The following is a 23,073-nucleotide window of genomic DNA, read 5'->3' as shown; positions in this document are numbered from 1 at the left end:
TTCAAGAGGAACGCTCTGAGGGATGATGGGCGGGGGAGGAACAATCTAGGAAGAGTCTGAGGATGTCTTCTAGAGGACAGGGAAGCTCTCAGCAGAGTACAGAACAGACTTGAAAGGGCCCAACCATCCAACAATTCACGCCCCAGATGAAAGTTTCCCTTGCCTTGGGACAGAAGCTAAAAGAGGAGCTGGATTGGCTCATTACTCTGAGAATGACAGAACAAGAAGAAGAACCAACAGAGGGGTACACTCATTGGTCACTGCAGAAACACCAACAAAAACCATCACTTACGTATAAACACCAAAGAATTAAATAATTTCATGAAAAGGGAATTTTCCCCACTACCTACAAAGGGAGAAATCTGGGGAGAGATAGATGGTGCCAAATATTCTTCTACGTTTGACATATCAGCAGGAGTCTGGCAGGTGTCGTTAGAATAAAAGCACGTTTGCGCACATTCAGCACCCTGTTGGGGAGACACTATTTCCGCAGATTGCCACTAGAATTGTGTTCAGCATGCAAAGAGTTTCACTGGAAAATACAACAATTTTTTTGGTGGTCTAGTGGTTTATATAGATTATATTTTGATCTAGGGAAAAATAGTAGAAGAGCATGACCACAGGCTCCAAGCAGCTTTGGAAAAAACCAGAGCTGCTGGGTTAAAGCTAAACAACAAAAATGTAAATTCCGTGTAACATGAGTACCCCACCTGGGAGAGAAGATAACACGGCAAGGTGTACAGGGAGATCACCTTAAGGTTGAGGCCATCACCAGCAGAAAAGGAAGGATTACAAAGATTCCTTGGAATGGCAAACTGTGTAGAGAAATATATGCCTCATCTAATTGTCCAAGCCAGCAACCAGAGAAAGCAACTGTGCAAAAAAGAAGTCCAATGGACATGGGATGTAATAAACTCTTAATAAAGAGTTTGAGAAACTGAAGGTGTTAATTAAAGAGGCCCCAGTCCTGAGGTACTAGGATAGTAAGCGCAAAACTGCAGTAAATTGTCCACCGATACCTCCAACGAGGGTATTGATGTGTCGTCTTACAACAGTATGATCAAAACTGGAGACAAGTGGCATAAGCGTCATGGCACTACCAAAAACTCAGTGTGTCTATATGCCCAAATAGAGAAGGAGGCTTTGACCTTAGTCCATGGGCATAAAAAGTTTCATGTCTTTATTTATGGGAGACTGGCGTTAACTGAAACAGACCATAAACCACTTGTTGCCATTGCCATGAAGGGGCTGGCAAACATCTCCCAGAGAACAGAGATTATTTTTTCAGCTATAAAGGTAGGATTTGCAAATTGGATGGGAGAGATTTGGTGGTTGCAGACACACTCCCTGCAGCATTTGACAAAAGTTCACTGGAGCAAAGTAAGGCACAGATTTGTTTATGTTGGCTGCAGAAAAGCAATGTACTTGTCCTAGGCTATTATTCTCACTTCCCTGAGATAGCTTTACTAGAAGATACTACAGCTAAACAGGCAAGTAGATTTGACATACACATCTATGCTAAATGTGGTATACCTGATAAAGGGCCACAGTTTAGCGGACATGAGTTAAAGCAATTTGGAATGAAGTACACAATTAGACATGTAAGCATTAGTCCCCATTAACCCGTCTCGTGAGCTGGTGGAAAATGGTGTCACAATAATAAAGTGCCTACTAAAAAAGGCTGAAGAGTCAGACTCTGATCCATATTAAGCGCTGTTAAATTACAGACTGGCACCAGCTGTCCAACTAAAACAAGAATGCCTGCACTGTTCGAAACTGATGTTTGAGTCACTGGGGACTTGGAGATGTAAAAGAGACAAATAAGGCAAAACAAAAAAAAACCCAGTATGACTTGGGGAAACGGGAGCTGCTAACTTCATGAAAATGATGCTCTGAATATCTATGATGGAAACAAGAGTCGCAAACAGAAGTGGTGTCATGAGATGTAGGCCTGCAGTTGTAGGACGTCATCACTGCATACAGACACATCCCACGGAGGAATAAGTGATGCCTTCTCCAAATCCCAGAAAGGAGGGAGATAAGGGGCACAGAGTCTGCCATTTGGACCACGAGGGTCTCAGAGAGGCAACAAGCACAGCAGGTGGAGACCACAGAGTCCCAGGACTTGAAACAACCAGAATAAGTGGACCTGCCATTTTCTGACAACAGTAGAACTGATGTTCCAGGAGACCCTCGTAGGGTCATGTGACAATGCCAAACACCTCTAAGCCTAATTGAGCATTCTTAGCAGTTCAGTGATTAGGCTGGTCACAAGTATTTGTAATTGTGTGTTATGTTAATGTTGGTTTTTAAGTGTTATAGTCATTAAGTTTTGGTTTGGAAATGAAAATGTAGTATTTGGGGACTGTGCTTTTACGGGCTGAGTTCTCCAGGGCCTGGGCTGGGTGCTGAGACGCTCTTGAGATTACGCACAGGTAGTTGGAATGGGACACACAATAGAGCGGATCTCTTGCAAACACCTTCAGGACGGAATGATCACAGAACACCACGCAAGTCATCATAAACGTGCAATTCTTACTGATACAGTTTTCTGGTTGTTCGTGTTTGCATCCCTTCAAGAGAACATGATTTATACTTTGTTGAATAAACAAAAGTAGGAAAAAAACCCCAGACTAGCAAAATGGCATTTTACCTCCACCTTGTAAATGTTAGATGGATGATCCCTCTTCCCACACTGGAAGGTGACTGTTTTACAGCAGCTGTCCGGTACCAATCGGCCATTGGACTCCATCGACAGGATATAGACACTTTGCTGCCAGTCAGCAGAGCTATTGCTGCCACAGCACTTGAACTGCAATGGAAAGGAAACGCTGTCACTCTGCGGCTGGCATAACATTATCCTCACGAAAAGAAAACGAAGTAACGTGGAGCCACCCATCAATTAACACATGTCCCTTTCAGTTTGTAGAGCTGTCAAGGGGATGGATGTGTTAGCAAGTCAGCTTGGTCTGCGGCCATCTCAGCAACCAGCCTCTGGGGGCACACACTCAATCATGGGGGCCTTATTCTGATCTCACACTGGGTTTTATGAGAGTTCAACTCCACTGGCTCCAGTAGTTACTCCTCTTTTATACCAGTGTAAATGAGATCAGAATCAGGCCCAGTCACCATAATTATTGCAAAAGGCAATGCAGTGAAATTTACAGAAGCGGTCGCTGATTTGGAGTGCCTCTGTTTTTGCATCTCCACTTTGAGAACAGTAAGGGTAGCTATCTGAAGGCTCAGACTTTCAGATAAGCTTCTTTCAGATTTTTCCTAAACTTCTCTGGTCTGGAAATTAAGCAAGCTCAGGCCATCTCATGAGATTTCCAGCAACTAGTAATATTAAATGAAACATGAGCTGGGACAAAGAGCGAGGCAGCAGTAATGTGAGCAACAGAAGGTTTCCTTACGTCTTGCTGCAGGCGATCGACGGAATGAGTGATATGTGTTTTCCCAGGAAGAGCGTAATTCTCAGTCAGGGTCTGGGTTAAGTGCTGTTTCAGCTCCTCGCTTAGCTGTACACCAATCAGAAAAGTTATAATGAATACATTGTAGAAGGAAATGTGCATTTTTTGCTTCAGATTTTAGATCACTTCAAGGCATGATTCAGATCTTTCTTGTATCAGTGTAAATCAGGAATAAATCCTTGGTATCAGTGGAGTTATACTAATGTAAAACTGGTGTGAAGTTAGAATCAGGCATGATTATATTTATATATTAAAATCTTAAATTGGTGAAATCTTTTTTTTTTTAATTTGCTGACAGTGACATAAACCCCAAACAAACAGGAAATTCAAAGGCACAGATGGCTCTACGTCCTAAGGCTATGTCTACACTAGCACTTTTGTCGGTCAGGGGTGTGGAAAAAAAAAAACACACCGCTGACCGACATAAGTTTCACCAACAAAAGCACTAGTGGGGACAGTGCTATGTCAGTGGGAAATGCTCTCCTGCCAACAGTTACCACTGCTCATTGGCAGTGGTTTAATTATGCCGACGGGAGAGCTCTCCTGTTGGCATAGAGCAGCTACACAGGAGACCTTAGCTATGCCCATGTAAGGTCTGTAGTGTAGACGTAGCTTAAGTCCATAGCTTAGTCCATAGATAGCTCCATGTCTTTCAAAATAAAACAAAACAAAGACACCAAGAAAGGTCAGACAACATAATTAGCTTTTTGAATACAAAATTCCCTTCCTCACTAACTTCTCTGTAACCTTCTGTTCCCTGAACTATTGCTCTGTATCTTACCTTGTGGGTGTTTGTTCTGTTAGGTTGCATAAGTGTTTCAGAGGAGGGATCACATATTAATCTATATTTGCGACATGCAGTGTTAAATTGCAGTGCTATGTAAAATGATAATAATATAACAGGAAATGAAAAATATAACTGATATGAAGACCAGATCATTAACTGCAATCTAAATTATTGAAATAAATTAAAGGCATGGGATGAGCAACATTATGAGGCTGATAATAACTTAATAGAATATTAACCTGATTGATGGAACTTTGGGTTCATACTACAGGCCTTTCCTGACTGTTTACTCAATGTCAATGTGAGCTGGCTCCCTATCCATGATTAGACTACTGGGATTTAAAATGTGAATAAAGTGTTTGAGAAGACAATGAGTTCTGAGCTCAGTAAAGCTGGTATAAAATAAGAGGCAACTCCTTTGAAGTCAGTGAAGTTGCACTGGTGTGAGGTCAGAATCAGGCCCAAGATTTCCATGAGAATAAAAATGCACAGAGGGATTCTGCAGCGTGGCACAGCAAAATAACCCAACTTCAAAGCAGAAAAAGAACAGCTTCACTGCTGTATGTGCAACACTGGCCAAACTATATTTCCTCCATGGCTTTTGTGGGAGTATTTCTGCTAAGTGCATGGTAGTTTTTGGAAAAGCATCCACAATTAAAGCAAATGTAGCGTAGTATACTTCTACACAATTAAACCCAATTCCCATTCATATAAACGTGCTTCTTTTACTGATCAAATGTACCAGTTGGTGGGAGGGAGAATAGCGTATCGGAACTTGGGCACTGATCCCACACAATATGGGCCCCAGTCTAATGTTGCCTCTGTTCTAAACCCATGGAAGGCTGTTGGCTTCAGAGATATTCCAGGATAAATGAAATTAGAATCTTTAGCTTTCTGAGGCCTTGTCTACACTTACAGCACTGCAGCGCTTAGTGAAGATGCTACCTGCACCGACACAGCACGGTCTATACCAAGGATTCGGTCGGTGTGGATTTGCAGAGGTGATGAGACCATGGAGATGGCTCCTGCCCCACACGTTTCACCACTACCAGTTCTTTGGGACATAGATTTCCCAACTATCTGCTAGGAGTCATGCAGTTCAGAGAGCTGGAGAAACTACTCCATGGGGAGAGGGACAGAGGAGTTTAAACCCAGCCTTTGATCTAGAGTTTTTTGTTGTTGTTTTTTTTAAATACACTTCCCTGGGGCTAGTGGTGGAGCTCAACTGGATTGCTGAAACTGTGGTAAGGGGCATCCCCCCCCAGTTGGTACAGGGCTTCTAGGGGAGGAGAGAGCTTCCCTTTGTGTTGTTGGAAGAGATGAGAGATTTTCTATCCTGCATTAACGTTTTGTGTGTGTTGGTGGGGCTCAGATTTTCATAGGCAGGACATTAGATCAGATGGACCAATGTTCTGAACTGGCTTATTTTCCAATTTGTGCTATGAATGTGCAGGAACAAGAAGTTACAAACTTACCCAGCCTCAAGCACAAACCTTTGCACTGTTATAGTCTGCAGCCTTCTCCAGGGGTCCCCCCTTTTGCACTCAAATGAAGGTTTAAACCCAGCAGAAATGCAGAGGAGTCAGGCACCCGCAACATCTGAAGGTACTCCATACACCCCTTTGTGCTGAGCTCTGCAACAGCCTGTCTGCACAGGGTGACGTGGAGGGAAGATGGAATGGCCAAGCAGGTGGAACACTGTACAAATCAGCTTGCCCCAGAACTCGTGGAGGGGAAGAAACAGCGATTGTTTCTGCTGCTCCTCCCCCACATCCTGTGGGAGAGGCAGAGCCTGGCTGTGAAGACAGCTAACCTGGATGGGACTGGGATCTGCATTCCTCAGCCCAGCAATGTTTTCCTGTGGCTTAGAATCTTATTTTGTGGCCTTGTTTTGTGCAACAGTATTTGGTCCTATAGATTTCAGAAAATACTTTGTACAAAACACTCATATTTTCGATGACTTTCTCTTGAGCTCTTAGAAGGAAGTGACTTTCCTAACCCAACCTCTCTGACAGATATTTATTGCTGCAATATCAAAAATGTAAATAAAACAAACCTTCCAACTTACCCTTTGATAGTAAACATAGGCAAGAACTCCAGCAACCAGCTCAATAAGGAAGATCAAGAGGAGCATGGAGAAATACTGCAAGGGGGAAACAAAAAATAACCCACGTTTTAACCGATTAAAAAAACTGCACAAAAGAGTTTCCGAAAGGAAGTGAAAACATGTTCCTACAAGGTCAGAAATTGACACTCCTTCGGTTGAGAGATGGTAAGTCTCTGAAGTTCTGAAATAACTTTTCCATGAAGAAGGCGGTAGAAAAAAAAGAGAGAGATGGTTCAGTGGTTAGGGTGCGATCCCAAAACTTGGGAGACCTGGGTTTGATTCCCTACTCAGCCATAGACTTTATGTGTGATCTTGGTCTCCCTAGACTGCAGCTCCTCATGTGTAAAATGGTGCTTCTCTACCTCCTCAGGGTGCTGAAAGCTGCTCAAATAGTATGGTAATGGGGACCATTTAAGTAGCTAACATAGATTGATAGAAACATGCTGACCTGCAAAACAGAAAATGATGGCGTTGGGAAACAAAGAGAAGACTACCAAAGGAAAAGCAAGTGGGGATGAAAGGAAAAGATGAGAGGGCAGGGAGGGCCGTGGCCAAGTGACTGATTGGGGGAGCTGGGCTCTAGTTGTCCAGCTTTCTTGTCAATTTCACAGCCCCCTGTTATGCCAAGACAGCCACCAGCTGACGTAAGGGATGCAGTATCTACACAGATGCTGCATCGTCCTACCTACACCGACATAAGCCTTACGCTTCTCGTGGAGGTGGAGTTATTATGGCGTGGTCAACACTGCCCGCAGCCATCGATGGGAGATACGCCAGCTGCACTATGTAGCTGGCATATCTCCTGTCGACTTACTAACTTTTACTTACCGCGGAGTCTCCACTGTGCTGCGCCCACGGGAAATGCTCTCCGGTCGACGCAGCCTTACGCTTTTTGCAGAGGTGGATTTACAGCGTCAACTGGAGAGCACTTCCAGAATTGATTAAGCGGGTCTCCACAGCCCGCTCAATCGATTCCACGGCATTGATCCTGAACCCAACTGTAGAGGAAAGGAGGGAAGGGAAGAATCCAACCTCCCCCCCCACCATCCCATGGAAGTATAAGAAGGAAACTCCTCAAGTTAAAACTCATGGAGTTTCCTCTCCCCTTTGTGGATTATTTCAGCAGAGAATGGACCCCCTATAGTAACAAAAGTTAAAATAGTGGAACTAAATATAACAATGGAACTAAAAAAACCTGTTCCTCTTTGGAAGGCACATGGAAAAAGGGCTGGGATTCTTCCTTCTAACACAGCTATTTTACCCTTAAGAATACAAAGCAGCGTGCTAAAATCTGGGAAAATGTTAAAAAATTATTCCTTGCCATTTATCTTTTTTTTTTTTTTTAAGCTCTGGGGGTGGATCATCATGCTGGTAATTTTACAGTTGATGCATTTGTTACATGGGATCCTAAGAACAGTGATTAGAATGCTTGCCTCATTAACTTGTCACTTCTCCTGCTAATCTCCTCCACACCTGCATGTCTTACATATTGAAAAATAGTCATTTCCAAGAGTATGGTGAGAAATTAACATCCAATAAAATCTAGGTCAAACCTAATGATGAAAATTAAACTTTCAGGCCGGATGTTTTTGAAAAGGACAGACTTATCAAAACCCATCTAGTTTCTGTATCTCAGTCCGAAATTCATACCTGATATTGCCTGGGACCCCAAACGCATATTACTTTTATTTTATTTTTTTTAAAGGGGAATGCTAACAAAAGGATGGCTTCGTTTTGTCAGCACCAATTCATGTGTCACTGAAACGGCATTACAAATACAACTCCAGGGTTCTCCTAAAAGAATATAATTGCTATGGTTGCTATTGAAGAGAAAAATTATACCTTCTTTTAATGGCAGTCTAAATTAGTACATGCCATCACCTCACAGGGATTTCTTAAAAAATCAAGTCTTCTATTAATACTTAGGCAAGTCCTCAGAAATCTTTCTAGAAATGTAAAGAGTAAAAGAAATATCAGATAAAAGTGTCTCTTAAATGCCTCATTCTTTCCTAATAAAGAAATGTGCTGAGGAAGACAGTGACACGCTCAGAATCAATACACTTGCTCCTGAGAAACACTGTTTGTTTGGTGGTGAAAATAAAGCCAGGCCATTTTTCGTCAGCAGCTCTTGAAAGTTCTTTCCTCATCGACACTGAATTCTGATTCATTAGTTAAAGGAGGATGGCAATTAGGGCTCAAAGCCCAGCACCCAGGCTCAGCAGGTCGGCTAGACTCAAAGTAGATATGCAGGGAGGTGGGGAGACAAGATTCTGCGACAGAGCTGCTCACCAGACCTACTTCACCACTCTGGAGGCCTATCTGGAGACCTTCTGAAGCCCTCTCTGGCCTGAGAGTGGAGAGAAGGTGATGGTTGAGGGAAAGGGTCATTACAGCAGCCCCACTTACTAGCCTGGCACCTGACTCATTCTGCCCATGCATGCTACCACCCAGGGGCCTCATGCAGAGTGGGCTAGTGACTAGCACTGGTTCCACTGCAGAAGGCCCCTCTGTGTCTATGGAGGAAGGGGCTGGATTGCATCCAACTGATAAAGTATAAGAAAAGCCAGTGCTGAACCCAGGTCTGGTCTACACTACAAAGTCAGGCCAATGTAAGCAGCTTTGTGTCAACTGAGCTGCACATGTGCCTACACTGTGGTCTGCCACCAACACAAGTGATCCATTACCGAGACACAGTAACACCACCGTCCCAAGCGGTGTTGGGCCATGATCAATGAACTGAGGTTGATGCAGCATGAGTGTAGACATTACATTACTTATGTTGACTCTACAATGCCCGACACTGAGCGCTCTGGTCACAACGGTGAACTCTGCTGCCCAGGGGTCACGGAGACCAGAAGCCCTCCCTCTGCTTTAAAGTCCTGTGAATTTTTGAAATGCCTTTTCCTGATTGTCCATATTGGCAAGCACACCTAGCAGCTCTCCACTGTTGTGTACAACCGCCCAGGCTCACAACATGCTCCAGTTTGTGACAGGAGCTATTGAATCTCCTGGGTCTGCGGGGAGAAGAGGCTGTGCAGGCATAGCTACAAACCAGCCATGGAAACGTGGACTCCTACAAGCGGATTGCATGGCGGATGAAGGAGAAGGGGTACAGCACAGACCGAGAGCAGTGCTGCGTAAAAGCGAAGAAACTGCATTAGACATATCAGAGGGCCAGACAGGCCAAAAAGTCAATCCAGAGCCGAGACCCGGATCTGCCATTTTTACAAAGAGCTGCATGTCCTACGCGCCTGTGATCCCACTTCCACCCTGCAGACCACTGGGGATACCTCCGAGGAGCCTGAGTCACAGGCCCTGCCTTAACTGGTGAGGACGAGGAAGAGGAGGATGGGAGGCTGGCAGCTGTGTGGCGAGCCAGAACCCGTTTGAGACTCCACCGCAGCACAGTCAGACCCAGCAGTCGAGCACGGGTGGGCTCGATGCAAATGAAGGACCCTTGGTAAGAGTGTAAATGTACTTCCCATTGTAGCGATAGATAGCATCCGCCACTTAACGGGACGCAGCTACCGACTCTGCATTCATTTACTGGTACTAGAAGAGGTCGTGGTACGACGAAGAGAGGTAGCGTTGCTATCAGCTTTTCATTCCCCTGTAGAGTTTGGTAAGAGGAGGGGAGCAGAGAGAGCAGTTTATTTACATACACAGGGATGTCCCCTGAATCCTCCTGAGAGATCTCGCTGAAGCTTCCATGAAGCTACTCTGCAACCCCCTCCTGAAAGCTGCTAGGGAAGGCTGCCTTATTTCTTCCTCCGCCACAGGAGACTTTCCCACACCGGTCAGCGGTAACTTCAGCCGGCACCATTGCAGTACATGGACTAGCAGCCTGCAGGCCAGCTGCCCCTGCACTCTCTCTGCCTTTGTTACCCTCAGGAGTGAGGTCTCAGCTAAAACCACCGCCGCCTGTGGAAAATGGTGCCAGTGTTCAGTGCCATTGCCCTATCCTCATAGTGCCATGCCAATGAGCAATTCCCTCCTCACTTCCCTCACCCCCGGCGGGCCAGACTCGCCACGGCTGATCCAGTGAGTGGCGCCGTGAACGAGCACTCCAAAGCAGAAGTGTCACCCAACACGGCTCGTTTAAAACTTTAGGGGAGCAACTAGAGATGTGAAAATGTGTTTAATAAAGAATCCGTTTAAACGTTCTAAAAATAGAACATTTAAATGGTTAAACACGTGTGGGGGAGGACCGGGGGGGCGGAGGGGAGGAGCTGGGCTGGGTTCCCCCTCCCCAGCCATGGGATGCCTGAGCCAGGTGAGTGGGAGAAAGAAGAGGATTCGGGAGGACGCTTTCAATGAGATCCCACAAGCCAGACCTGCATCAAACCATGAGCAGAGGGCCTGGAGGGTGAACCTTGCCGACAGCCTGGAGAAGGAAAGACTGGACAGAAGAAAGGCCCCCGAACCCCAGCAGGAAGAGGAGAGGGAGCTGCACCAGGACATAATGGGGCTTCTCCTGCAGCAAACACATGCTGCAGACTCTTGGGTACCTACAGGTTCAACAGTCACAGGCTCACCTCCCTTTGCAGACCATGGAGAACTCCACTGCAGCACATCCCTACGCGCCCCAGCCCCCAACGTTCCACGTGGCACCGGGAAACGCAGACCCCCCCCTACCACTGCCCACTGGGGGGCATTAAGGACAACCACAGCTTCACATGCACTGACATGCAAAAGCCACGGTTGCTATGTGTAGCTAAAGTGGACATGAATGTTCTTTCCCCTTGTTAAGTTCTCTTCCACTAAGGTATTAAGTTTTTAATGATTTTGTTTCTAAATTGCACCAATTTTTTTTTGCATTTGTTTTATTACTGAATAAAATTCTATTATTTGGAACATAATTCACCTTTATTAGTCCACAGCATGTGCTGCAGAGTGCCCAGGAGCCCTGAAAGAGCCCATTGACTTGTTACCGTACAGTGTGACACAACAACAACGGATGGCATCAGAGACAAACGGTGCAATAATCAGACACATCCAGCAAGTCCGGCACAATTCCTCATAGGCCCCAAAACAGCAGAGCCAGGCACGGCTCAGCACATTACTGTGGCTCATGGTTAAAATGCTCTTTCAAAGCCTCCCTGAGCCATATAGTGGTGCACTGAGCCCTTCTCATAGCTCTTGTATCTGACTTTTCAAACCCAGCAGACAACCGCTCCACCTCTGCCCTCCACCCCAGCAGCAACTTTTCCCCCTTTGCGTCTCAAATACGATGCAGGACACAGAGGCAACTATAACCATTAGGATTTTTTTTTTTTCGCTGAGATCCAATTTTGTGAGTAAGTCGGATGCCATCAAACTTTAACCTACCAAACGCACATTCAGCTGTCATTTTGCACCCGCCGAGCCAGTCGTTGACTCTTTCCTTGGCACTGTCAAGGTGGCTGGCATATGGCTTTACAAGCCAGGGGAGCAAGAAGTAGGCTGGGTTCCCCATGATCACTGCTTGCATTTCAGCATTGCCAATGGTAATCCACCAGTTGGGAAAGAGAGTCCCTGTGGGTAGCTCTCTGAACAGGCCTGTGTTCTTAAAGATGCAAGCATCAGGCATCTTCCCTGACCAGCCCACACTGATGTCAGTGCAGTGTTACCCATGATCCAACAATGATAGAAAAGTAGCCCTTTCTGTTGATGTACCCTGTGGTAAGATGGTCTGGTGCCAAAATAGGGGTGTGTGCGCTGTCTGTTGCTCCACCACAGTTCGGGAACCGCTGCAAATCCATCCATTATGTCCTGCACATTGCCCAGAATCAGTCTTGTTTAGCAAGAGATGATTAATGGCCCTGCACACTTGCATGACAACAGCCCCCCACAGTGGATTTTCCAACTGCAGAATGATTTCCCACTGATTCAGCAATCCAGCATTGCAAGTTTCCACAGTGTGACTGCCACTCGCTTCTCCGCTACCGGTGCAGCTCTCACGTGGGTCTTCCTTACGCTGGAGGGCTGGGCAAGCTCAGCGCATAGATCTTGGAATGTGGCCTTGTGCATCTGAAAGTTCTGCAGCCACCGCTCGTCGTCCCAAACCTGCATTGTGACGCGGCTCCACCACTCAGTGCTCATTGCTTGGGCCCAGAACCGGCACGCCATGATTTGCAGCTGCTCTGTGAATGCCACCAGCAACGCTGAACTGGGCCATGTCCCACAGGATTCTGTCCCCTGAGAAATCATCATGCTCCATGCTGATCCGGCTCTTCTCACGGTTGTGCAAATACCAGAGGATCGTGCATCCTGTGCTTGCGAAGTTCATGACAATAGAGCAGAGCTGCGCAGACTCCAGGCTTCCGTCAAAGATGGCAGACAAGCGATGAAGCCCACACAGATTAGTGGGATTTTTTTTTTTAAATGCAGAAATTATGGGATACAGATGACATTATGGGATGGAGACGGTTGCACCCTGGGAAGTTAACCCCTTGCTCCCAGTCATCCGTTTGCCACTCATTTCTGCCCCACCATGCATTGTCAAAAGAGACTGCGCTGGTTGGTGGTGGGTGGCCCCCTGTGATACCTACCCATGGTGCACTGCGCTGTGCACAAGACAAGCACTCCTGATGAGTACCTGCAATGCTGAGGCACGGAGCTGAGGATGTACATGCTCACAAGTAACATACTAACTGTGCGGCCATCTTACGTGGGCTAATGTGTGTAGCGTAGGCATGGCTCAGACTACCTGCGGGGAAGTGCAAAGGTCAAGAAGAGCAGGCCAAATCCTGTTCAATTTACTCCAACTGAAGCTAATGAGGTTCCTCACATGAGCGTAGTGAGTAGGAATGTGGAAGAGGATTGTGGCATACAATTAAAGCCTGGGTTAAAAAACAGTCCAAGGCACTGATCCTCCAAGCAGCTCTGCAAAGCCAGACCACACAGAGAGCAGGTCTCTGTCTCTAGGGCTGCCAGTTGTCCCAGTTTTCTGCGGATCAGCCTTTTTTTTTTTTTTTAAGGTAGGTGGCCTGGAAAATCTATAAGTCTTCCTGGGACACTAAAAGTCCCAGTTTCTGTTGGTTTCGCTCCCTTCTGGTTCCCCCAAGCCCTAGTGGCTGCAGTATGTGTGTGTGGGGTGGGGTTTGGCACTTGTGCGGCGGGATCTCTGGCTCTGGAGTGCCTGGGAGAAGAGAGGATGGGGTGGCTCAGGAGCAGTGAGTGGGACAGAAGGAGCTCGGCGCCAGCAGCACCCAATCACCACCGCACAGGTACCAGCTGTGGGTGTCACTGCCAGGTGGGTGCTGGAAGTTTATCTCCTGGCAAGACACTGGACACGCCACACAGCAGGGACCAGACGAAAAGCAGTCCACTGGTCCTCCAAGTCGGGGGTTGAGCACTAGTCCAACAACCTATCCTTGTCAACAAGTTACGTTATTTGGGAGTTGGGACTTACAACCCCGCTGCCCTTCCTACCGTGTAATGGTGGATCCCAAATGCACACACAACACGCACAAGTGTGTACTATTACTTGCACCCACCACACATCAAAGGCTACATCTACATGACTCACCCCTGGCAGCAGCGTGTCATGGATGTCCAGCTACAAGCCCCGGTGAAAAGCAGGCTGTGTCCACACTGCGGTGCAGAGCTACATGTCAGTGAAAGGGTCTGGTGGGGTTGAGCCTTTCCCCATCGACTCCCCCTGCCAGAGCCTAGCGTTACAGCAAGAAAAGGCTCTACAGCGGGGAGCCTTTCCCCTCTACTTCACCCCACCAGAGCCTTTCCCCACTGGGGAAATGTTTTCCTATGCTTTATTTCGGGGTCTGTTTTCCAACACCGCCAATGGGAAAGGTTATCCATAACTTCCGCTAGCAATTTGTCATCTAGCGTCCAGCTACAGTAGAGGTGATCCAAAATCTTCACAGTACGTAGGATCTGCTGAAACACCCATGTCTACACACTCCAGCTGTCTGCATTGGGGCTTCTACACTGAAACCAGAGCCAGAACAGATGAGAGAAAGTAATGAAAAATCTACATGTGGGAATTGATCTGGGAACATGAAACACACAACAGTAACCAAGCCAAATGTGGTGGCAAACCAGTTGCTGCTCCACATTTTTTTTTTGGGGGGGAGGAGAGGGCGGAAGAGAGGAGGGGTTAAATGAGGTGGAAAAAAAGTTCATCTCTCTCTTCCTCACACAATTCCTCCAAAGTTACCTCCTCCCCAATCCTAGCAAATTAAACATATCACAGACAGCAGCAATATTAGTTATGTCAACATGAACACACTGAATAAACCAAATGTGATGTAAAGCCACTTGCTATTCCACATTATGTAGAATGGAAGTTAAAGAGACAAGATGCAGTTCTTCAAACCACTCCTCCCAACTCCTTCCCCCAACATTGATTTACGCACAGCAGCAATCTTTGTTCTGTGACTGCCATGCCACACACAGAAAACCAAAAAAACCCATGGTTATCATCAGGTACTGTCCGCAAGGGCAATTGCTTGCTGCCCTTTCCACGTTATTTGGAAGAAGAAAAGTTGAAGGGCAGCAGAGAATGTGTATTCCCTCCATAGTTACCTCCGCTTCCCACAGCACACCAGCAATATAGGTTCTGTGACCAGCCAGCACCACACAGCATAGTAAACAAAGCCATTAAAGAGTAAAACCACTTGCTCTTTACACAGTATTTGGAATTCAACAAAGCTAAAAGTGTGTGTGGGGGGGAGGATAAAGGTGGGTTTCCTCACACAACACCTCCCAACGCCCTCCCCGTGCCCGAAGGGACCCAATATATGAACATCCCCTCAGCAATGTTCTCCTCCTTCCCCTTCCAGCAATGGCCTCAGGGTCTTCCACTAGGCCGCAGCTGGTGTCCCTGCGGAACTAAGGTTGTGTTCCAGTGTCTGTTTGGAGGAATGAAAGCCTCTCCACATTCCCTGTGGAGAGAGATGAGCATCTATTAGAGACAAAAGCGCTTGCTGCACAAAAGAGTTGCTCTGAATAGATGCTTGACGGTGGGCAGGAGAGGTAGGTGACAACCACCTGATGCAGTGCTGGCTGCCAATAGCAGTCGGTGGGAACTAGATTGCTTCATGAAAATAACCCTCCATCATCCTCTCAGCAGCAGCGCTTTCCTCCTCCGCAGGGTTGGAACAGGCAACGTGGACCACTCCAAAGTTCTTCAGCCTGTGCCAAAGGGAGGGGGACGTTTTGCTCTCTGCCTCAGCAGCACCTATGCCGGTACTCTCCACAGCATCTGCTGTGCCGTTACATTTTGGTGAGGGTGGTATTTTCAATGGCCACAGGCAATGGCTTCAAGCCACCGTGTCTGCCAGTCTCTTTTTCACCTGGATTATTCTTGCCTCGCTGTACCCTGCATCGCTTTTCCCAGGAAGGAAACAAACCATGGTGCTTTTGAGTCAGGGGTCTAGATATGTTGCCACATGGTACAGCTCCTGCTCCTTCATGCCTTGGAGATGGCAATTTTCCAGTCCACACGACTCCCACCAGAGACTCCCCAATGGCATCATGGTTACAGGGAGTGGACCTGCATACGTCTCAGTTCTCTCTCCAGCGGGCACAGCAAGAGAATTACTTGGCTGACTCCTGCCTCATCCTCATTGACCAGCTGTGTGGCCTCAAAGTGTTGTAGGAGGATGAATAATTTCTTTATAACCAGCCAATGGGCGGGTGCAATTTGGGCGGCTGGTGTCAGTCTGTGCTGGTGTGGAGCTGTGGAGAAAGAATGCTGCTACCCAAACTCTGCTCAGAAAGACACATCGACATGTAAAAGGGGGAGTTCATCTGCTCACGATCTAGAAATTCCCTCACAAACAGACTGAGGCAGTGAGCAAGGGAAGGGACATGCGGGATGCCACCATCCTGCACTATTTTGTGTTGTTTGCTCCAACATCCAATGTCACAACCCCAGCAGAGAGGGCGTGGGGCCTCAGCCATGCCTCCGTGAGAGCGCACACTTTGTCCAAGCGGTCGTAGGAGGCGTGCTCTTTTTCACACCCACGCACGGAGAGTGGTGGGCAGTTGAATGAGGGGTATACATATTTGCCAGTGCTGTTGCTAACCCAGGGGGCTACAACAGACACCGCCAGTTATATAGACCCGTGGTCAGACGTCAATGGTCAGGTGCATGTTCCCACCTTCACGCCACCCGGCCTACCCTGTATTGCGCTTCTCAGAGCAGCACACACATCCGGCACTGCCTTGTGAGCAAAACAGGAACAGCTGCTCAGGGATCTGCCACCTGGGGCAGCTGCAGCCACAAAGTCTCTGAAGCCCTCACCCTCCTCCAGGAAGAAAGGAAGCATGCCCAGGGTCAGCATCTTCTCACATTCTGTGGCCAGGTTCACAGCCATAGGGGGCTTGCAATGGTATTTTTGCTTGCTCTGAAAAGACTCCCCGGTGGTCGGTGGAGTAACTCTGCTGTATTTAGCAGATGAAATCATGGAAAGCATTGATGGTGTCAGCCTGTCGGCTGTAGCAGATCTAGTGCCTGTTCGCTTTCCTCCGGCGCTAACCTTTGGTGGCATGTTTGCTCTGTGGTTGTGTTCCATATGGTTTAGCAGGCCCAGTGTCCCCAGTGTTTTGGGGTAATGGCCCAGATTGAGTCTGTGTCTGCACTGTTGGCAAATGGCCGTAATACTGTCCCCAGCATCAGGCTAGAAATGGTTCTAAACCCAGAAGCCTGCCTGTTTGCTCTGAACAGGAAGAGACTGGGGGCTTATATAGCTGGTGATGGTTGCTGCTATGTTAAACACAGTGCGGGAGCATTGACTATTTCCCCCTAAACAATGTCCAGCAGATGGAGGCAGTGACCTGTTTCTCACCTATGAACTGGGACTAACAACCACCTCCTTTCCAGAACTGAAGGAGTCAAGCACAGTTTTAGATTGAGCAGATGGTCTCCAGACAGTAGCCTGCTGCTATGCTGGTTTAAGAAAAGAAACCTCATGTGGCGCCGGATTAACTGGAGATGCGCTAACCTCTTCCTTCTTCTCATCACCAGTATCACCATCACCTGCACCTGGAGTGGTTGATTCTGCCCCAGGATCTTCTTCAGAGGAACTGTATGCCTTCGGAAAAATCATATCTGCTGGTTCCCCTACCTTCACTTCCTGGAGTTCACACTGCAGAGCTTCCACAGCGGCTTCTCCACTGGGCAAGATTCCAGAAGAAATGGTCTTTTTTCTTCTTCCCCATTCTAAAATGCTCCACAAAAGAATCCTGCTTGTAAGACGCCTCCAACGGTGGTTTCCTGGGTCAACTCTCAGACTGCAGCTGTGGAAGGACTAGGGCGACATTGCTGCTTGAACTGGCAGTGCTGTCAGAGACCAATCTTTTTCTTCTTTGAGACTGAAATAACTGCTGCTTTACAGTCCCTGCTTTCATCTTACAAAAAAGTGGGCAGCAGGCAGGCTTCATGGAAGTGAGGTGAAATCAAGGACTAATTGCTGCTACACACAACAGTAGAACCATCAGCCAGCATAGGTAAAGGGTCAGAGAAAGAATAACTTACTGTCCTGCAATGCTGGGAGAATCCTCTCCAAAAGCTGCTGCTTCCTATGTTTCTTTCCCCAAAGAGGCAGTCTGCTCTGCTGTAAAGCTCCAGGCACAGATATAAACAAGCTTCAGGTGGCTACACTGAACCAACTGGAAATAACGTGCACTCGTTCTATGAAAGCATACCTACAGCAACATGGGACAGACTACACAGACGTGGAATTTTCCAACATCAAGTCAAAACAAAATGGGAAACTCAGAACAAAAAGGGAAAGTCAAAATAAAAGAGAAACTCAAAACAGAATGATAAAGCCCTAATGAAATGAACAAAAAATTCGAAATGAAATGCTAAAGTTGGAACAAAACACAATGGCAGTGTCAAAACAAAATCAGACAGTCTACAAATTTCTCAAATCATTCCAAAAATATCTTGTTGAAAGTTTCATTGAAGTCCATTCAATTTTGCAAAAATATTTGTTTGGTGAATCAGTATTTTCTGATGTAAAGTGGGTTTTGTTGGAAAATTCTTGCCCAGCTCTCCACAGTAACCTATGTGGAGCCTCACAGAAGTCAATTGGGCTGCATGGCTGCAGGAATCCAAGGGCATGGAGCAGTTTGTACGATCAGGGCCTAGTAAAAGAAAAACAGAACTTTACCCAGCATTTAATAATAATGGCGTCAGGTCAGGTTTTTCCTGGCCATTAATAACTAGCTGGAGGAGTTGAGCGTGAAAGGCAGGGCAGGGCTTGATATCTTTTTTCCTGTGGATTATAGCATGTGAAACAGGAGATGCTGGTTGTTAAAGTAACAAACTGCTCTTACCCTGTTCATTAAAAAATAAAATAAAAAGAACGTTCCGCTCCACAACTAACCAACTGTAAATTCCCTCTGCAAGAACGATGAAATGCCAGATCTTAATAAATAAAGCCAAGAAGTCACTGTTTCTTTTGGCAGACCAGAGATGAAGTAATGGGAAGGTCTAAAGAGACAAAGATCAATTAAATGTGATCCCCCAGATGTAAATTTTCTTAAAATTAATAAATAAAAATATGTTTTAATGAACTCTTGGAAAACTGCATCAACATTTCCATGAAAATAAACAACAAAAAAGGAAACAGTTTAAAAATAAAATAGATTTTCCCTCTCTATTATTTGCAATGTAATTATTGCATTATAATGCAAGTGAATAACAACGTGAAAATGAAAATATCAGGCCTGTTTTCAGTGACCAGGTAGAAAGAAATGATCAAAATAAATGAAGAGTTTAACTGGTGAAAACTAAATTACTTTGTAAAAAGTAGTTCAGTTTTAACTTCTTAAAATGGTGGCAATAAAATAGATATGGGAACTTAAAAAAAATATATATATAATACTTAATTAAAAAAAAAAATCAGACTTGCAGTATAATAATTCTCTGCATTCACACAACAGCACCTTTCATTGAAAAAAAAATCACAAAGCATATACCCATCATCATCATTCTGATGGCCTAATTTGTTGTGTGTTGTACAAACACATAATGAGAGACAGTCCTTGCTCCAAAGCATTTACAATATAAATAGACAAGACAGACAAGGGGGGGAGGACAGGAAACAGAAGCATAGAGAAATGAGGTGACCTGCCCAAGGTGATACATGGCCAGGATCATAACTCCAGTCTCCTGACTCTCAATGTAATGCAATGCAATGTCCTATGCACTACGGTGTGCTGCCTCTCAGATTAACTGATTCAGCCTCACAGCATTCCTGAGACGTATAAGAAGTATTTATTATACACATTTTACAGATAGGCACCGGAGACAAGAGATGTTAGAACACTTATTCAAGGTCACACAGTGGGGCTGTGACAAACTGGGACTAGAATCCAGATGTCCTGGGTTTCAGTCATCCGTTGCAGTCACTAGCCACACTCCTCTACGGTAAAAGAGACGATTGACTGGTAGTATTCTTCAGTGTCACATCTGTGCTGGCAAAGGGAGGAGCAGAGCTAAGTGAGTCCCGTCCAAAAATCCGATTCCAATGCACAAGATGGAAAATTCACTACCTTCGTTAGTTAGAGACCTCCAGAGTTGCACACATAAACAGGGAACTTGCTGCAATGGCGGAGAGGACAATTCAACCAATAAGTATTACCAAGAAGTTTTAAAATGTTATATCACTCACTTCCCAACACAAACTTCCTGCTGTGAAAGTAGTTAATCACAGAAAAACCCTATCGAATCTCTCTCTCAAACAAACAAACAAAAAAAAGTCCTTTCCTTTTTCTTCTGTAGCAAAACAATGCTTAAGAAAATTGTGACCTCTGCTCCCCCGAGCTGATTTGCAGGCCTCTCTAGACACAAGCTTGTTTTTGGTCCAGGATTCCGCCACTCCTTTCGCGGACATCAAAACAGAGCCGGAGAATTGGAATCCAGATGTTTGGCTTCACAGATTTCTATAATTCAGCACTTATCCCACAAGGACAGAACTCTTCATGAGCGTCAATCTACATTTCCGAGGTAGCAAGATAAATAAATTAATCCAGGTGACAGAATCCCTGCCGGTTGTTTATTGAGGATTTGTCAAAAACCTATAGTTAAAGACTCTGGGCCAGAGGCTCTGGCAGTGAAAAGGGGTGTTAAAGTGGCCATAAAATATCTTTACACTGTGACATGTCACCTCCTTCCACTCGCTGAGCTCAGCATTGCCCCATCTGGTGTGGGGGGGCCTGGAGTAAATCCATTCCACCCCGGAGAGCTTTTACTCCTCATTCGGGTTTTATTTTTCAATATTTACAAGGTGGGCCTTAGGGTAGGCCCCAGAAGTATTCTTCAGCCAAACCAAAGAAGCAAATTCATAACACTCACAAACAAAGGAATACCTTTCCTTGTCCTTTCTCTGGGGTGTTGACTTGTTATGCAGGCTCTGGGGTGCCAGTCATCCCCCAAACAGGCAGTTAGCCTATGTCTACACTTGCCGCCAAATTTGGCGGCAGTCCACAGGAGATATGCAAGCTACATAGAGTAGCTTGCATATCTCCCGTCGACTTCCTAACTCCTACTTACTGTGGTGTCTTCAGTTCGCTGCACTGATGGGAAATGCGCTCCCACCTGGCGGAGGTGGATCAACAGTGTCGATTTCCAGGTTGAGTGAGCGGGTCTCCACTTCCGCTCAATTGATCTGGATAAACCGATCTGACAGTGGCGAATTTGCTGCCACCAGTCTAGACGCAGCTTTAGCTTAATTGCTTCCCCTATAGGGAGGAGAGCCGCCTTCCACCCTGGAGAAGAGTTTTCTCCCTGCTGCCACTAGTTCTGCAGCAGCTTGTCTTCCTCCTCCTCTCTCACCAGGGAGGGGTTTTTAAAAGTCACAGGCAGCCCTTAATTGGACTCAGGTGTCCCTCATTGACTGAGGTCACCTCTTTTCAGCTCCGGGGAAAAAAGCCTTTATGGTTCTGGTGCTGACACGCCTGCCTGCAGACTTCTTTACAGTGCAGGTAGTCCAGTATGGAATGCTGGTGCATGCCTTCCTCTGCCGCCTCCGATACAACCGGTAGCAATTTTATCTCCATCCGGGAGGTCTTCCACAAGACCTCTCTGCGCTGCCGGTCTTGTACCAGGACCTCATTCAGACCTGGAAGCTGGTTTCGGTAACCAGGTCTGTGACAGCCTCCGAGGGGGGGGGTGGATCTTCTCATGGAGCCCCTGCTACACAATCTCCAACTTGGTGTGCAGGCGGCAGAGTCCCGCTCAGTGCTCCAGAGGTTGGTCCTGGCAGGAGTCACCAGAATCAGAGACCTCCTGGACTATGACCAGGGGGACTGGTTGGATGCCCAGGTGCTAGGTCAGCGCATGGACTCTTCACCTTCAAACCTTCTGACGCGTCCTCCAGAAGGTGAGGGCAGCCTTACTGCCCATCTCTCAGGTTTACCTTGCGTGAGTCCTGAGGGAGGGTGCTCCCCACCCGACCACCCCTCATCCCTGCACTCCAGATCTTTTTAATCGGGCCCCTGACCTGCGTGCCCCCCGGGCCATCCCCTCCGCACACACCGAGCTGGCTGCGAGACATTTTCGAACCGTCCCGAGGGTCCATCTGTAAACGCTTGTGCTTCACACCCTCCATTTCCTCGCCCTCGTGTCCCTCCCTGACATCAAGTATCAGGGCCTTTTCCCATCTGTTGAGGGTGAGGAACCCCGGTGGGCCAGCCTCTATTCCACCCTGGTTCCACGGCCCAATGGGGATATCAACTGGCGGCTCCTCCATGGAGCTGTGAGCATGGGCGTGTACCTGGTGTGGTTCATGCCTCTCCCTGACACCTGCACCTTTTTCAGCAGGAGGGAGACCCTGGCACACGTCTATCAGGAATGCACCAGGTTGTAGCTCCTTTTCCGGCTCCTCCAGAACTTGCTTCTACAGTTCTGGCTGCACTTTTCCCTGCACCTTTTCATTTACAGACACCCTATCCTGTGGCCCCACAAGGTCGCAAACTCCTCGTCAACCTCCTCCTACCGTTGGCCAAAGTGGCATCTATAACATCAGGAAGAAGATGTTGGCTGAAGGAGTGCTCTGCAGCTTGGGACCTATTTCCGTTCCTCTCTCCATTCATGCATCTGGGCAGTGTTCCTCTGGGTCACGTCTACTGGCTCCCTAAACACCTTTGAGAAGCAGTGGGTGCTGTCCGGGGTTTTCTGTTCCGTGTCCCCTTCAAGTTCCCTACTTTTGACACTTTGACACCCCCCCATCTGTTCTTGTTTTTTCATTTGTTGCCCCCCCCGCCATACTTAGCTGACTCCTGGACTCAGTAATGTCTCCCTTTAGGCTGGTCACATAACCTCAGGTGCCTCATCTGTAACTTAGGTATAATAAAACCATAGCAGTGTAAAAGGTCTTTTGTATAAATGAGGATCAGACGATCTGTGTCTGATTCTCGTGCGGGGTGGTCTTACTATACTGGTAAAAGTGAGAAGGACAGTCATACCCACTGAATGTAGAAAAGAGCATATGCTGGAAAATTGTATTAGGCACACACCAATACCTGGGATAGCCCACACATTAAAAAAATATACATTTCCAAGTTTCTTTCTATTTTCACCACAAATATAACTTTTTTCTAAAAACTTCCAAAAATCGCAGCCCTGATTATCTTACATTTTATCTAGATACTAGAGCAATTAATCAAGTTTTAATAATAAGGACTTTAATTTCACTTAACAAAATGAGATCCAGAGAGCTGACATCCAAGGAAGTGATATTCTACTAAAAATA

At 46.6% G+C, this 23,073-nt stretch overlaps 1 protein-coding gene across 4 annotated transcripts in view; it reads right to left on the bottom strand.

Moving 5' to 3' along the window:
* Positions 1-23,073, bottom strand: part of TSPAN11 (tetraspanin 11) — a 113,996-nt gene that overhangs the window by 41,589 nt on the left and 49,334 nt on the right. For all 4 annotated transcript variants that reach the window (XR_010916787.1, XM_067531037.1, XM_067531038.1 and 1 more), the window contains exons 4-6: positions 6,326-6,400; positions 3,414-3,518; positions 2,654-2,812 (exon numbers count right to left, since the gene is read on the bottom strand). Coding sequence is in view for 3 of the 4 variants with exons in the window: in XM_067531037.1 (XP_067387138.1) it covers positions 2,654-2,812; positions 3,414-3,518; positions 6,326-6,400 (339 nt within the window). In the remaining variant the exon portion in view is untranslated. The remainder of the gene's footprint in view (positions 1-2,653; positions 2,813-3,413; positions 3,519-6,325; positions 6,401-23,073) is intronic.

Source organism: Emydura macquarii, unplaced genomic scaffold, assembly GCF_026122565.2.
Source record: "Emydura macquarii macquarii isolate MOO-44397 ecotype Brisbane River unplaced genomic scaffold, CSIRO-AGI_Emac_v2 contig_3122, whole genome shotgun sequence".
Classification (NCBI taxonomy): domain Eukaryota; kingdom Metazoa; phylum Chordata; order Testudines; family Chelidae; genus Emydura; species Emydura macquarii.
This window is presented reverse-complemented; position numbering and strand designations above follow the sequence as displayed.